At 32.9% G+C, this 15,991-nt stretch overlaps 2 protein-coding genes across 3 annotated transcripts; one reads left to right on the top strand and one right to left on the bottom strand.

Annotated features, from left to right (window-relative positions):
• Positions 1–246: 246 nt before the first annotated feature.
• LOC115706323 (large ribosomal subunit protein eL36y) lies at positions 247–2,065 on the bottom strand. The gene is made up of 4 exons (XM_030633938.2): positions 1,885–2,065; positions 979–1,083; positions 572–771; positions 247–479 (listed from the first exon to the last, which is right to left on the bottom strand). Exons 2-4 carry the CDS (start codon positions 1,078–1,080, stop codon positions 449–451), a joined length of 333 nt encoding a protein of 110 aa, XP_030489798.1. The 5' UTR covers positions 1,081–1,083; positions 1,885–2,065; the 3' UTR covers positions 247–448.
• A 4,008-nt stretch (positions 2,066–6,073) lies between these two features.
• LOC115706326 (translation initiation factor IF-2, chloroplastic) lies at positions 6,074–13,553 on the top strand. Of its 2 annotated transcripts, XM_030633943.2 has the most exons (13): positions 6,107–6,354; positions 6,547–8,127; positions 8,256–8,288; positions 8,684–8,797; positions 8,997–9,146; positions 9,344–9,442; positions 9,571–9,633; positions 9,718–9,873; positions 9,953–10,018; positions 10,854–11,090; positions 11,877–12,152; positions 12,552–12,740; positions 12,946–13,553. In XM_030633943.2, the coding sequence occupies exons 2-13, from the start codon at positions 6,595–6,597 to the stop codon at positions 13,099–13,101; spliced, it is 3,072 nt and encodes a 1,023-aa protein (XP_030489803.2). In that variant the 5' UTR covers positions 6,107–6,354; positions 6,547–6,594; the 3' UTR covers positions 13,102–13,553. The 2 variants fall into 2 exon arrangements, with proteins under 2 accessions (XP_060969380.1, XP_030489803.2); XM_061113397.1 differs by having other exon boundaries at positions 6,074–8,127.
• Positions 13,554–15,991: the final 2,438 nt, after the last annotated feature.

Here is a 15,991-nt window from a genome sequence, read left to right as displayed (position 1 = left end):
TTTTAATTTTATCTTGGCTATCTTAAGAAAATTTGAATTCGTAGAACACTTGCCATAAATTCCACATTTTGAGTAACATCATAACCCATGGCAACTCCTAACTAATAATGATACTAATACTATATGGCAAACCCACAAACGTTTAGAAATTTGGTTGCCTAGAAAATATCTTACCATATCAATAAGACTTGCAAAATGGAGGATAATTTAACCAAAACTTTAGTTGCTACTATCAGACATGAAACCTTGAAACCGAAAAATCAAAAATATGATTACGGGAATTTGATGATTTCCCATTAGTCAATCCCTACCACTGTTTTAAACACAAGCAAAACATTTGAAATAAACAACATTGCACAAACTAAAATATAGTCATAGACTCATCTAAAAGTTGGATACTAGGCAATAAGTAATTTGCAAAATACTAACAAATTCATGAAAAGATGTCTCATTTCTTCTTCTCTGTAGTTCCTCCAGCCCTGCAAGCCAAATCACAAAAAAAAAGGTAAGTGAAGCCCCATAAATGTCTATGAATCTATGTTTCCTCATAGTAATCAAAATTTACAATTACCTCATCTTGCGGAGAACATTCGACATCTCCTCACGCTTCTTCTTTGCTCTCTTGTGGGTACCTAGCTTTCTTTTAGCCACTTTCAGAGCACGCTTGTCCTTTCCAACTTTGAGAAGCTCAGTAATTCTCTTCTCGTATGGAGCAAAACCAGCAACCTCACGAATCAAGTTTCGTACAAAATGAACCCTCTTACTGGTTTTCTACATGAAAAGGCAGTAAATTAGCAAGAGATTTCTGAGATAATGATTTGCTTCAAGCCTTAAAAAACATAAATGCAAATGATCTAATCTTAGACCCAAAAAACACAAAAGGCAAAATAAGTATTGAACAAACAAAAATGACCAATGAAAGAACACAACAGAATAGAAAAACGATAGTACATTAGGTATCAAACAGGATCAACTTACTCCTTTACGATCAGAGGGTCGTGGAGCTAATTCTTTCTTGGTCACAACATGGCCTTTGTTCAAACCCACAAAGAGACCCGTGTTTGGCTGTTTTGGAGCCATTACCTGGTTTCATTCAATAGCAAAAACCTAGTTTAGGTTCATCTCTAGTATATAATTCATCTGAACCTTTTTCAACTAATAGACATTATAAATCTCAGTAAGTGAAGCAAATTATTGTACAACTATGATCCCTATAATATCCCAAAAATCTACACCAGGATAGGCAAAATACATCTTATCTCCTTCCAAAGATGGATAATTCAAAGGTCAAATTTAACATAAAAATTTCATTTTAGCATGTAACCACGAACTAGGCAAGGTACTGAAAATCTTTGGCAAAGTATACAAAGAGCAAAAAACAGACGACTTAACACTAAAAAAAAGCAATGAAGTTGGCACATCCACCATCCCAAATATAAAAATCATTAACAAGAAAATCAGAAAAAACACATATCTACATAAATATGATTCTAGTTCTACACATGAAATGGGACTTTCATATTTCCGCTTAACAAATGAAAATTTTTAAAAAAACGAAAAAAAAAAAAGTGTTTTCATGACATGCTAAGCTAGGCATTTCAAAAATACCAAGTCAATATAAAAATTTCCAGTTCTTTTAATATTCCCTCCAGTGATCATAGAAGAACATGAGAAACAAATCACCACAAAAGACGACAGGGGAAACCATTTCAAGCACATAAATTCATAAATGAAAAACATGTAAAGTCATCAATCTTATTTCAGTTCTCGGCTATTCTTTCACATTCATGCTCTGCCGATTGTTCTTCTACTAAATGTCAAAATGATAAATAATATACGGAAAAGTAGAAGGGTCGATAGAACTCAAAGTGAGGAGGAAAGTACCTGAGCAAACTGTTGGAGCCTTGGAGGAGCGGCAGCAGATTCAGAGCCCTCACAGCAATGGAGTCTATTCTTTATATTAGGGTTTTTCTTCGGGTTTACATGAGAGTCCCCAACCTTTCTTAAAATATCACTTAGGACCCAAATATATCTTCACCCATTATTTTATCAAAAAGAAAGCAGCACAATCAATTTTTTCTTTAAAAAAAAATGAAAAATCATTTGATACTGATTGGTAATATGTTTGTTTTTTAATTTTTTTAATCACAAAATTAAAATAATTTTTTTTATATAAATTTTTTTTTTATAAAAATTTTATTTTTAAAAAATAAAAATACTTTCTGTAATCACTTTTGTTTTTCAATTTTAAACACAAAATACAAAAATATATTCTGTAAAGTTTATTTTTATTTTTATTTTTTGATTTTATTTAAGTCGAGTTTAGGTCTGGGGTCGTATACGAGTTCAGGTTAGAGGTCTGATTCGACGCTAGAGTCATGGGAGGGATTTGGGTCCGATTCTAATCGGAGTCTAAAATATTGATTAAGAAAAAAATTTGTTTAAAAAAATATTTAAAGTGATTTTTTTTTTAAAAAAAAAAATTAATTCTCAATTAAGAAATTAAAAAGTGAAAACAATTTTATAGATTTTAAAAAATATTTTCACTTTTTTAATTTAAAAAATAAAAAATTGATTAAAAAAGTGTTACCAAACGCCATTAAAATTTATAATTTGTAATATGAGAATGATTTCATCCAAATAAATAATTGCATAAATTTCTTTTTTTCACATTTTATAGTTGTAAGAATATATTAATCAAAATATTATTTATAGTGTATATTCTAAAAGTTACTATCATTTTTCTAAAAAAAAATAATAAGAAGTTACTGATTTTTTTTATTTTATTTATTAAATAGTAATTCAGACCTTCTACAAGATTGAGGTATAATTTTAGGTGTCGTTTAGTAACACTTTTGTTTTTTAATTTTTTAATCACAAAATGAAAGTAAAATTTTTGTTTTTAAAAATTTTGCTTTTGAAAAATAAAATGCGTTCTATAAACACTTTTGTTTTTCAATTTTAAAAACAGAAAACAAAAATGTGTTCTGTAAAATTTATTTTCATTTTTTATTTTTTGATTATATTTACGTCGGGTCTAGGTCCGAGGTCGGATTTGGGTTCAAGTCAGAGGTCCGGTTCAGCGCCAAGGCCGTGGGGGGATTTGGGTCCGACTCTGATCGAAGTCCAAGATATTGATTAAGAAAAAAACTGTTTAAAAAAATATTGAAAGTGATTTTTCTTTTTTTTTTTTTGTTTTTAAAATTTTGATTCTCAATTAAAAAATTGAAAAAGTAAAAACAGTTTTATAGAACATGTTTTTAAAAAATATTTTTACTTTTTTAATTTTAAAAATAAATTACTGATTAAAAAAGTATTATCAAACGGCACCTTAGCATCTTCAATATAGTATTATGAAAGTATCATGTAAATAATAAATCAATAGAACAAGTACTGTAAAATTGGCTTGAAGAGAAGAAGACATAATATCTTACCAAACATTGTTGTCTCCTTTTAAGAATATTGTTGTTATAATAAGGATTGTTGTTTTTAAAACTCACTTGCATATTTTCGGCTATGGTGAAGATTTTATCCATCTTGTCATAGACTCATTTCCGTGTGGATTGAAAAAAAATTATTTTAAGTGAATATCAACATTAATTTAAACTTAAATTTTTGTTTGATAGAGGGCGGATAGTGAATTTGATAAGGGATAATTTTTTATTTTTTGAACTAGAAGTCAGGCTCCTATTATCCCCTATCAAACCCACTATCGATCTCCTATCGTCCCCTATCGGACCTAAAACCACCTTATAAAATAATAATTATAATAATAAGAGGTATCAGGCCCACCATCGTCCTTAATTGGATTTACATTGGGTCTAAGTAAAAATTATCAAGATTTAAGGTGGTATCGAGCCTACATCGGGCCTTTACCTTCAACCTTTGTTTTTATTTTTACAACACATGGTATCGGTCCATCGGTCCCTACACCGGGCCTACATTGGGCCCAACCTAAAAAATTAGATTTCTTGCCAGTAACACATATTTAACCCCAAATCAAACCTAAATCTAACCCAAACTAACAAATCACAAACAAATTAATAAACCTATAAATTTCTACCCTAAATCAAGAAACCTATTAACTCTTTTACTAAAAAAATTCAACACATTAACTTACCTTAGACATTGGGATGGTCGTCAGTGTCATCGATGGTCGTGGGTCCCATTGTTGGGTGGTCGTGAGCATTGTTGGAGCGGTGGATCATCGTTGGTTGTGGGTTGGGCAGTGGATTAGACGAAGAGAGCGAGAGAGAAAATGGAGGTAGAGAGATGAGAGTTTAATTTTTTTTTTTTTTGATACATATAAGCTTAGGGAATTAATTTCCCACTAATGTATGCATAGATAATCAAATTTTCTCCCACAGGTGCTCCTAGATGTTATGTTATGGCCTAACCTCACAATCTTACACGCTCCTCTACTAAGAGTATCTTATGCCTTGATCGCATTCTTTCAAAACTAAGAATAAGAGTTCTTGTAGTGACAGCTGAAGAACGAAGAATGTCTCAAATATTTGGCCCTCAAAACTTGACAGCAATGTGAGTTCCCGCTCGAGAGGAATTGCCAACCCTATTTAGCCAAAAGATCCTACTTCATCTCATCAATTTTACGAAACCTTAAATCACCACGAGACTTCGACAAGCACAAGCTACCCTAAGATTCAAGGCAAAAAGCTTTGTTTCCTTTCTTATTGTCCCACCAAAAATTTGTAAACATACCATCAATCTTAGCTCCCAAGTGGAAAGACAACTTAGTTATTTGCATAGTGTAAACTAGCAAAGAAAAGACCAACCAATTTGATGAGAGAAGCTCTTCCCCCCTTGAATAGTTCCCTTTAACCTTCCACCTTTAAAGTTTGGAGGTCAAATTATCCCAAATATAGTTGAAATCAATATACTTATGTCGGATTTTTAATAAAGACAGCAAGGATAGCAAATATTCTGTTATAATCTCCAATACTAATTGCTTGTTGGATCCTTCTTTCCAATCCTGGACTTGTATTGGGGCTAAAAAATTTGAAAGTTTTTAATTACTTGTTATCTCGACCAATTGCAAAACTTCTCAAGAGAATTCTAAATTGCTTTTGCTTCACTAACATTTGCCCTTCCAACAAGGACAATCGTCATTTACGTTTTACATTCTCAAGACAATCATCATTTACATTTTACATATAAAAATAAGTTATCGATTTTCTTTTTTTGAAAGTAAGTTATAAATTGATTTTTTTTATTTTTGTTTTTGACATTAGGTAAAGGATGTTTCAAATTTGTGAATTTCTCTTTGGTGTGAAAGTGAAACTAGACTATGCTTATGACAGTAGCATATCGAAAAACTATTATATTTAATATGAAAACATTTGAGTGGAATATATATTTTTTCAGAAAAATAATAATTTTTTTTGACAAATTTAATTATCAAACTAAATCAATTGTTACAAAAATATTTTAAATTGTTTATTTATAGTATATGCATATTTTTTTCCAATAAAGAAATAAACTCTTAAACAAATTATGATTTTTGGACACTAATTTAATGACACGTTTACCATACAGTATTCAGAATCGAAATAAATTAATGGAGAAATATATAAATGAAAAATAATTGAAATCAATATTTGTAATATGCTGTTTACTAATTTTTTTTGAAAATAGAATAATTGTGATTTATCTTGTTTACTTTATTAAGAAACGTAATCTTAATGCTTAAAATTGATTAAATTATCTTTTTGAGTTAAATTATATTATAATATAGTAGTTATTATATATTTTAAAGGACAAAATTATCACTATATATTTCATATTAAAAAATAAAATAAAAATAATTAAAATTCATCACTTTTAATGACATTCCTTATAAATAGGAATTTGGAATTTTTTTTTTCTTGCTTATTTAATTAAGTTCTCTTTTTTAATTTTAATGCCTTATTTGGCGATAGACGAATTGAAATAAAAGCCATAGTTTTCCTCTTACGTTTTCTATAAAAAATTAAATAGAATATTTGTTTATTTATTTTTTAATATTTATTTTTAGTATTATTTTATTTTACTTTTAAAAGGAAAAAAAAATTATGGCGGATGAAAATCCAAAAAACCCACCAAAATCCTTATCGCCATTGTATTTTGTCAGGCAGAGAAGCAGCCACACATACCTGTTTCGAAATTTCCATTAGCCTGTGGAGAACTGGTTTGGCTTGTCTCTCTCGCTCTCCATTTCTTACCATTATATTATCCCCACTTTTTATAGCCACACACCCTCTTTTCTCTTTTCTCATTTCCTTTTCACTCACTCTTTCTCCCTCTCTCAACTCCAACGCCAAGTGTTTCAATTCTATTCTTGTTGTCTCTTTGAGAGAGGTAAGAAAGTTTATCTTTTTGTGTCGAACTATTAGTTTTTGGACTTGGGTTTCTGTTTTTCCAATCAGATTTTTTGTTGGGTACTTCTAATTCTGCTGTTTTTGCTGAATTTGGCTTTTGTATCCCCTGAATTTTGTTTCTGGTAATAATATTTCCCCCCATATAATTGACTATATACTTGTGGAATTGTAGACAAATGAAATGAGTTTATCATAGAATTCATTAGTTTTTACTGGAAGCATGCAAGGAACAATGGCTTCCATGGCTTCCCTGGTCAGTTTAGGGAGTGTTATGATAGTGGGTTCGTCTGAAAGGTCCCGTTCATTTGTTAGGAGAGTTTCTTTGTCTAAAAGAAATTTTAGAGGTAACAAAAGATGGCATTGTTTGTCAGTTTCTGTCTGTAAATATTCAGTCACAACGACAGATTTAATTGCTGAGCAAGGCAATGCCGTTTCTCTTGATTCTAACACATATAAAGGAAGTAATAGTACTGATGGCCAAGCTGACTTTGTACTTAAGCCTTCCCCGAAGCCAGTATTGAAGTCCTCGGGGTCCAATGTGGAAACCCTTTTAGGTGGGAACTCAACAGATTGGGACCCTTCAAGAAATAGTAAGGGTTCTGATGATGAAGGGTTAGGTAGTGAGCAAGAAAGAAGTAAGGTGATTGAGTCACTTGGAGAGGTTTTGGAGAAGGCTGAAAAGCTTGAAACTTCAACATCAGGTGACTCCAGTAATAACACAGGTAGTGTGTCTGTAAATAAACCAGCACTCTCTAATAGAAGTACTGTTTCTAGAAATGCCGCTCCACCTGTGAACTCGGTTGCGAATAGGAAATCTAAAACAATGAAGAGTGTGTGGAGGAAAGGTGATACTGTTGCATCTGTTAAAAAAGTTGTGAAGGACTCACCTAAGCTTGATGGCAAGGTTGATAGAGAAGAACCTAAATCTGGGAGTGGAGTGAAGGTAGAGTCTCGAACCCCTGCTGCTCCTTTAAGGCCGCAGCCACCCTTGAGACCACAGCCAAAATTACAGACGAAACCTTCTGTAGCTCCAACTCCAACGGTCAAGAAACCTGTTATATTGAAGGATGTGGGAGCTGCTAAAAGTTCCCAAGCAACTAATGAAACTGATTCGACTGTGAAACCTAAAGAAAGGAAGCCAATTTTGATTGACAAATTTGCAAGCAAGAAACCAGTGGTTGATCCTGTAATTGCTCAAGCAGTTTTAGCTCCTACGAAACCAGTAAAGAATCCTCCCCCAGGAAAATTCAAAGATGATTATCGGAAAAAAAATGCTGCTGGAGGCTCACGTAGGCGAATGAAAGCTGACACTGATGTTGATATGGATGATTCATCAGAACTTAACGTTTCCATTCCTGGAGCAGCCAGGAAAGGTAGGAAATGGAGTAAAGCGAGCAGGAAGGCAGCTCGACTCCAGGCTGCCAGAGATGCTGCCCCTGTCAAAGTAGAAATCCTAGAGGTTGATGAAGAAGGTATGACAGTTGAGGAGTTGGCTTACGATCTGGCCACCAGTGATGGTGAAATTCTTGGGTATTTGTACTCGAAGGGAATCAAGCCTGATGGTGTTCAAACTTTGGACAGAGATATAGTAAAAATGGTTTGCAAAATGTATGATGTGGAAGTCATTGATGCTGATCCGGTAAAAGTGGAAGAAATGGCAAGAAAGAAGGCATTTCTTGATGAAGAAGACTTAGACAAACTAGAAGAGAGGCCTCCAGTTCTAACTATTATGGGACATGTGGATCACGGCAAGGTAAGTGATATTCAGTCTTGTCCCTTGGGTTTTGCAATTTTCTTTAGTCAGTTTCTTGTTTCTTTATGTACTTGTAGACTTTGGTATCCTAGTAATGCTGATATGCTTATCGTATTCTTGCTTGGCAGACAACCCTTTTGGATTGCATCCGAAAAAGCAAGGTACATGTTCACATATTGTTGTTTATCTTATTTTGATTTTTTTTCCCAGCTGTTTTGCTATCATTCTCTTAGTTTAAGATGTTTTAGTATGCAAGGCGGTTCTTTCATGCGATTTTGGAGAAATGTTATTTGATTGGATATTTGAAGTGTAGTTGTAGTGAAATCTTATTTATAACCTGTTAGTTCTCATGTAGTTGGTTTGTATTTAATAGACCTATGTAGAATTACCCGAGAGGGTTAGCTGAAATGGTCAGACATGTAGTTAAGGTCTGATGTAATTTTTAGGTCTGAAAATATTGTATGGTTAGACAGGGAGAAAACAAAATTCTATGTAGAATTTATGCTAGCACTCCTCTTCATAATATAACTAAAGGCTGATTGATTAACATTTACAGGTAGCCTCCTCAGAAGCAGGTGGAATTACGCAAGGAATTGGAGCATATAAGGTGCTTGTTCCTGTTGATGGAAAGTTGCAACCATGCGTTTTTCTTGATACTCCTGGGCATGAGGTATGCTTGTTAACAATCACTTAAAACATGACAGACAACAAATACTGTATTTGCAGTCTAATTTTTGCAACCAATTTCATTTTGCTAAAAAAGATTGTTATGAACAGCGACATCTATGGATTTTTCTTGCCTGATATGATGTATATATATACAAAGAATAATATAATGTGATATAACAATATAATGCCGACTCATGTAGGCTTTTGGAGCAATGAGAGCTCGTGGTGCAAGGGTGACAGACATTGCTATCATTGTAGTGGCTGCGGATGATGGAATTCGCCCTCAGACAACTGAAGCAATAGCTCATGCCAGAGCTGCTGGAGTACCAATAGTTATAGCTATAAATAAGGTACTGAACTCTAGTGGTGTATTTTTTAGCTGTAGAGATGTAAAGGAAGTAAAATTTCATTGTTAGGCCATACCTAATAGTGCTTGGCATTGAAGTCATCATATTCTTATAATGAGGAGTAAGGACTTCCGTTTAATGTTTGTTATGTGCATAATCTTATTACTCATTTTCTTCATTGATTCTCTTTTATTCATCAGATAGATAGAGATGGAGCTAATCCAGACCGAGTGATGCAAGAGCTTTCTTCAATTGGTTTAATGCCAGAAGATTGGGGTGGTGACATCCCGATGGTCCAGGTTATAATTTCTTGCATTATTATTTTTTTTTTGTTTGAAAATGAAATGAGTCTCTATTTTCTGTCTGCTTAAATTCTTATTCTATTCTTCAAAAAAATCTTATTTTATTTATTAATGTATTTTTGTAGATAAGTGCCCTTAAAGGCGAGAATGTTGATGAGCTCTTGGAAACTGTTATGCTTGTTGCTGAGGTTGGTCAAATCTTGTTGGTGTTGATAATTTAGCTATGATACTCTTGTAACTTTGTAGTCTAATAATTTGTATATTTGTTTTAGTTGCAAGAGTTAAAGGCTAATCCCCATAGAACTGCAAAGGGCACCGTCATTGAGGCAGGTCTTGATAAATCAAAAGGACCGCTAGCAACAGTTATTGTGCAAAATGGAACTCTCAAAAGGGGTGACGTTGTAGTTTGTGGAGAAGCCTTCGGAAAGGTTTGTGACCAACCCAGTGGTTTTACTAGTGTAACTTTCACTATTACTAATTGAAGGATTATTTGTCATGCGTGGTCAGGTGCGAGCTTTATTTGATGATGATGGAAAGCGAGTTGATGAGGCTGGACCCTCCGTACCTGTTCAGGTTTTGTTTTGCATATACATCTTTTTTCATCATCTTTCACAAATGGACTTTGTCATTAGTGCAGGTCACAATTTCTTGTCACATAAAAGAGAAATTCTGAATTGTCTTATTTTTTCTTAACAAGAAAACCTTTCACCACAATTACACAGTATCTATTGTTTGTGTCCTTTTATTAATTTAGTGCTACTAGAACAGGCAAAATAATTTTAAATTCTAGAATTATGTAACGCTGTGTGAAGCTTAATGGTTAAGATGAGAAACTGATTTGAGTCTAATATAAACCAGTTTGGCATGAAAGTAGCTTTATAGAAGTTGATGAAAATTAATACACAAGGATTTTTCCCATTGCGGGTTTTTGTGGTAGAGAGAGAGTAGACCTCTCTAGTTTTAAAGTGCTGATCTTTCTGTTTTATCCTATCAAATTTCCTTCTAAACCAATAGCTCTTGTCCATGTTATTCTTTGCGCTTGCATGAAAATATAGTATGTATGCACGCAAGGTTTGTTTTGATTGATTATGCTAGATAGTTTTCTGTTGTTACTACTCTGAAACAAATTGATGATGATTTAGAATTTAAGTAGTTTGTGCTAACATTGTAACTTCGTATTGTTTATCATCATTTAAAATTATTAATGAATTACCATTAAAGAATAAAATTAGTTACAAATTTCATAAGTTTAGTTCAATTTTTGTTGGAGTTGATTCATCTGCTTAACAAAATTTTAAAGATACCAATGCTTTCTATGATCACATTATTAACACCCACACCCACCACCCACCCACAAAAAGCATCTACTCTTTACATTAGCCTAACTATTATTGTCTGTGTGCTGTAGGTGATTGGATTGAATAACGTTCCAATTTCTGGGGATGAATTTGAGGTTGTTGAATCCCTAGATATTGCAAGGGAAAGGGCAGAGTCTTCTGCTGTGTCATTGCGGGACCAACGTATATCTGCTAAGGCCGGGGATGGGAAAGTAACCCTTTCTTCCTTAGCTTCTGCTGTGGCTGCAGGAAAGGTGTCTGGGATAGATTTGCACCAGCTGAACATTGTCATGAAGGTTGATGTTCAGGTATGTGTATCCTGTTATTTTATTTATATGGAAACCTGCCAAGTTGGCTCCTTGATCTTGGGAGCTTTGACTGTAAGTTATACATTATCGTCTACAACTTTATTTTAACACTATCTCATCAAGGACATAATCATTCAGATACTTTTTCTGAAAGAAAGCATTGCTTTTATTATTTAAAGACCATGAATAAGTTTAGAATTCTCAAAAATTCTTCAAAATTTCCCCATTCTATTCAACTGGAGGTTTTAACTTTAAGTTTATGGCACCAAAAAAGAAAAAACAATACTCTGACTTTACCGTGAAATCTAATCGATGGAGATACTTCCACCATCAAAGATATATTATATTTATGACATTTGGTGAATGCTACTAAATTTTAAATGTTGAATTATTATGGCTTTCTTAACTTCTTGGATACTAAACTGGTCCTATCACAGAAACCATTAAATATTTAGAACTCCATTATTGTAATGAAATTAAGGTTAGTTTTAAAATTTAAATTTGAGTGCATTTTGTTGATTTATCTCGTCTAAATATGATCTATACTATTGTAGCTGTACTTCTGGAAACAAATTGATTTTATGCGAAAGTATAGCCTTTTTTCTTTTATGGAAGGCTTTAGTTATGAATAATCATAAGTCAAAGTTCTTGTGAGAGTAACATTAGGTGCCTGTTGTACTTGTACTAGAAACTCCACATGGGTGTAATACATAATTACAGTTTATTTTGTTGAAAATTTCTTATTTCTCGAGCTGCAATTAAAGTCTTCTCTTTGATTATGACCAGGGATCAATTGAGGCTGTAAAACAAGCCCTGCAAGCTCTACCGCAAGATAATGTCACCTTGAAGTTTCTCTTAGAAGCAACGGGAAATGTAAGTAACAGTGATGTTGATCTTGCAGTTGCCAGTGACGCCATTATCTTGGGCTTTAATGTCAAAGTACCAGCTTCCGTGAAAAGTTTGGCAGAGAACAAAGGTGTTGAAATTCGGGTATATCGAGTTATATATGAACTTATTGATGATATGCGGAAAGCAATGGAAGGACTCTTGGATCCTGTTGAGGTTAGTTCATGAGTTATCAAATTTGTTATAAATTTTATTTAATTGGAGACTGATAAGATGACAGGTTAATCTTATGTATGCTACTTGACAGCAAATTATTTCCCTTATAATGCAATCAATGGTCCTGGGATTTAACATCCTTATTCATGTAAATCATATATGTCACACATACCGTGTTCTTATATATGCTTGGATGGGTATACATAATAATAATATATCGTGAATCAGCATGGATTTTCATTTTTCTAAGTTCAAGAGTCACATGGTGATAACATAGGTTATTGCTAGATCTCATGACTCCAAGTCCTTTTATTTTATAAACTCATACTGCTTCACCTTGATTGCTCTTAACTTTCTATAATATGCACAAGTCTCTTATCACTGGTTATCTGTTCATAGGAACAAGTACCAATTGGCTCAGCTGAAGTCCGAGCAGTATTCAGCAGTGGCAGTGGTCGTGTAGCTGGATGCATGATAAATGATGGTAAAGTTGTTACAGGCTGTGGCATCCGTGTCCTCCGAAGGGGCAAGGTAGTCCATGAGGGCGTTCTTGATTCGTTGAGGCGTGTTAAGGAGATTGTGAAAGAGGTATGTCATATTATTTATAAATCTAACCTCCTAGTTTCTTATGCATTTACTTGTCTAGCGGTATTGCATCAATTGAAGTTGTACACTCATTTCTATAGAGTTTTTTCTTTCAAATTCCAATACTTGGTATCTCTTTACTTCTTGCTCTCTTCTGGGCATGTACCAAAGTTTTTGCAATGGTTTCTAATTTTCTGTTGGGGGACAGGTAAATGCCGGTCTTGAGTGTGGAATTGGTATGGAAGACTTTGATGATTGGGAGGAGGGAGACACTATTGAAGCCTTCAACACCGTTGAAAAGAGGCGTACCCTTGAAGAGGCGTCGGCATCAATATCAGAAGCATTGGAAGGAATGAAATATTAGAAAGCATGCAGTTCTAACTTTTTGGCTGCTGTGATTTTCTTGAAGAATATCAATTTTTGATTATCATTGACAGACAGACGTGGCAGCGCTCTCCAACACGCAATCCCCTAATTATGAAATCCCTTCTCTCCCACTTCACACCTCGGAGCACACCGTTCTTTGCAGCTATGTATTGGAAAGCTTCCACCGTGCACACTTTTTTGGAGTAAAGGGTGCCATGGCTGTCATGGCATGAAATTACTTTTCTTGTAATTTATATACTGTATATAATTATGAATTTTGTAATTTCAGTTTCTTTTGTAAAAGGAAGAACAACATTCATTTAGCTATTGTTTCAATGTGAGGATCTTTTTTGCCTTGAAGCAAGCCAAAGAAAATGTATCTATGCCATAAAACTTGATATGGAATTACCAAAAAAGGAAAAAGGTGGATTCCTCATCCCACTTTTGTCTTGGGCTACTGGTCTTGTTCTTATTTCTTATTTCTTTATTTTTTAAATCTAAATTAAATAGTGCACTTAATGGTAGAAGAACTTAATTCACAAGCACAACCCCCTTGTTCATCATGTTGGTCAAATATCAGCAAGAAGAGCAAATTAAAGCACCAAGGAGATAGTCAAAGATCACTACATTTGTCAAGTACATTGATACAACAGAAACAGAGAACTCACATCACAAACATTAACTGCTGTTTCAGTAAGGGAGCTGGAAGTAAAAGTTGATATAATAAGTGCTAAGTTAGCTGGATAGAGAAGAAGATAACAGAAGTGTCACTATCACTGGACCACCACCACGAGATTCTTCAGAAAGGAAAAACACATGCAACCCATTGATGTCAAACTATGAACAAAAATGGCTGATGATGTTGCTATGACTCCATTGCTATAGTTGGTATGTTTTTCCTTTTATTTGAGATATTGGTTTTTATCTGCAAGAATAAAGTGTTTGTATTGAATGGGCGCCCACTTGTTAACAGTTTTCTATGTTTTGTGTTTATCAAGATTCAAGAGGCATTAGTTAGCGAGTTTCCATGTCCATGTTTATTAAAGTTAACAGATTTATTGGCAAGTTGGAGAGTAAAGGGGACAGAACAGATAGAATGATTGCCATTTGCACTGAACGCAGAAACGCCAGTTTTCATGCCATGGACATGGTATGGTGTTCCTATTATGATATGGCCCATATGGGGTCATGAATGTTTTGGTTATGCAACTAAAACAATGTCACTATTCTTAAGACCATTTATATATATGGGTGTTTGTGTTTGTGTGCGTGAGAGTGGGAGTAGTAGTGATATGTGTGGTAAGATCTGCAATAGGTTTCTAGCAGTAGCACCGTCCTGAATCTATTTTATATAATATAAGAGTACTGGTGTGAAGATGTGGTGTAATATTATATATATAAATGTATATACATATTTATATTAAATGTTCATTTGTTACAATAGGACATGTAACATGATGCCTGATTATTAAAGAAAGGCTACCTTCACATGGGTTGGTGGCAGATGCGGAGAAATTAAAGTTTCATTTTGTTTTTTTCCTTAACACACACCAAAAAAAGAAGATCTTTTACATTTATATAACCATAGAAATTAAGATCTTGAATACCCTTTTTTGTTATATATCTCTTTCTACTTGTGTTACAGTCAACTTGTCCAGTTTAACTGAGAGGTGAGAAAGAGAATAAAGGAGTTTGACTGTTTACAAGTAGTTTATTTTATATATTCATAATGGAAAATCCATAAAATACAGGGAGATTTTCCTCATAAAAAAATATGAATGAATTGTTGGTCAATTTTCCTAAAGGGATTTAGCATTTGATATTTTGGTTAAAAATACAAAAGAGTTTAGGTGATATCTTAAATTTTTTTTCATTATATTTTTAGAATTTTGTGACATTTTTATATTTTGTTTAGAAATAGATTACTATAAATATAAATTTAAAGTCCCACATGATTTAAATATACTTAAGATGTTATCTATGTAGATTATAAATGTATTTTTAAAAATTTATTACTTTAAGATCAAACAATTAAACAATACACCATCCAACAATATTTATAGTTGCAATTATGGCAAGCAACTATAAATCTTGATAATACATAAATACAAAAGAATTATTCATTATATAATTTTAGTTAGTTAAATTAAAAATATGACACTTAAAAAACGTACATGTAAAATAAATATACATATCAATTCGCTTCCAAACCAGATGCAAGCAAGCCCGTAGATTAATACTCCAGCTCCACTAATGTCACCAAAAGTTTTTGCAGAGTCAAAAAAATAAAACTAGCGGGCATTAACATTTGATTTTAGTTTCGAAGAAAACTTCAAAGAAATAATAAAAGCAATTGAATTGAGAGTCGTACCGAGAACCCTATTTGAATTGAACCCATACAAACGACAACGACGTACAATAAAAGAAAGCCCAACGTAAGAGTTTTATATGCCTGAGTTTAATTGATTTTATTAAATGTGCTCTTAATGTGCTTTTGATTGAGATTTTAGAATATATAGTTTTATTAACTATTATCATATAGTGAGTTTTTTTTTTTTTTTTTTTTTAAAAAAAAAGTTTTGCATGATTTTTTTTCTTTTTGCATGATTATGGGATTAATGTTATCAAAAAACGATTATAATGAGTAAGTGAGAAATGTAAAACACATTTTAATAATTAAGTTCCTTTAATTATATAATAACACTTTTGATGTAAAGTAATAATTTTTCAGAAATACGATTTGACATGTTTCGTTGTTAAAGTTTAATACGATGTTATTTTCAAACAATTTTCTCTCTTGGGATTTGAGAGTCCATATAGAAATATTAATCTCTATCTCTACCGTATTTTAAAGTATATTGTACATATAGTAGATTTTAATTGAGATT

Source organism: Cannabis sativa, chromosome 1 (assembly GCF_029168945.1).
Source record: "Cannabis sativa cultivar Pink pepper isolate KNU-18-1 chromosome 1, ASM2916894v1, whole genome shotgun sequence".
Lineage (NCBI taxonomy): Eukaryota > Viridiplantae > Streptophyta > Magnoliopsida > Rosales > Cannabaceae > Cannabis > Cannabis sativa.
Note: the sequence above shows the minus strand (reverse complement) of the source record. Positions and strands in the feature narration are given on the sequence as shown.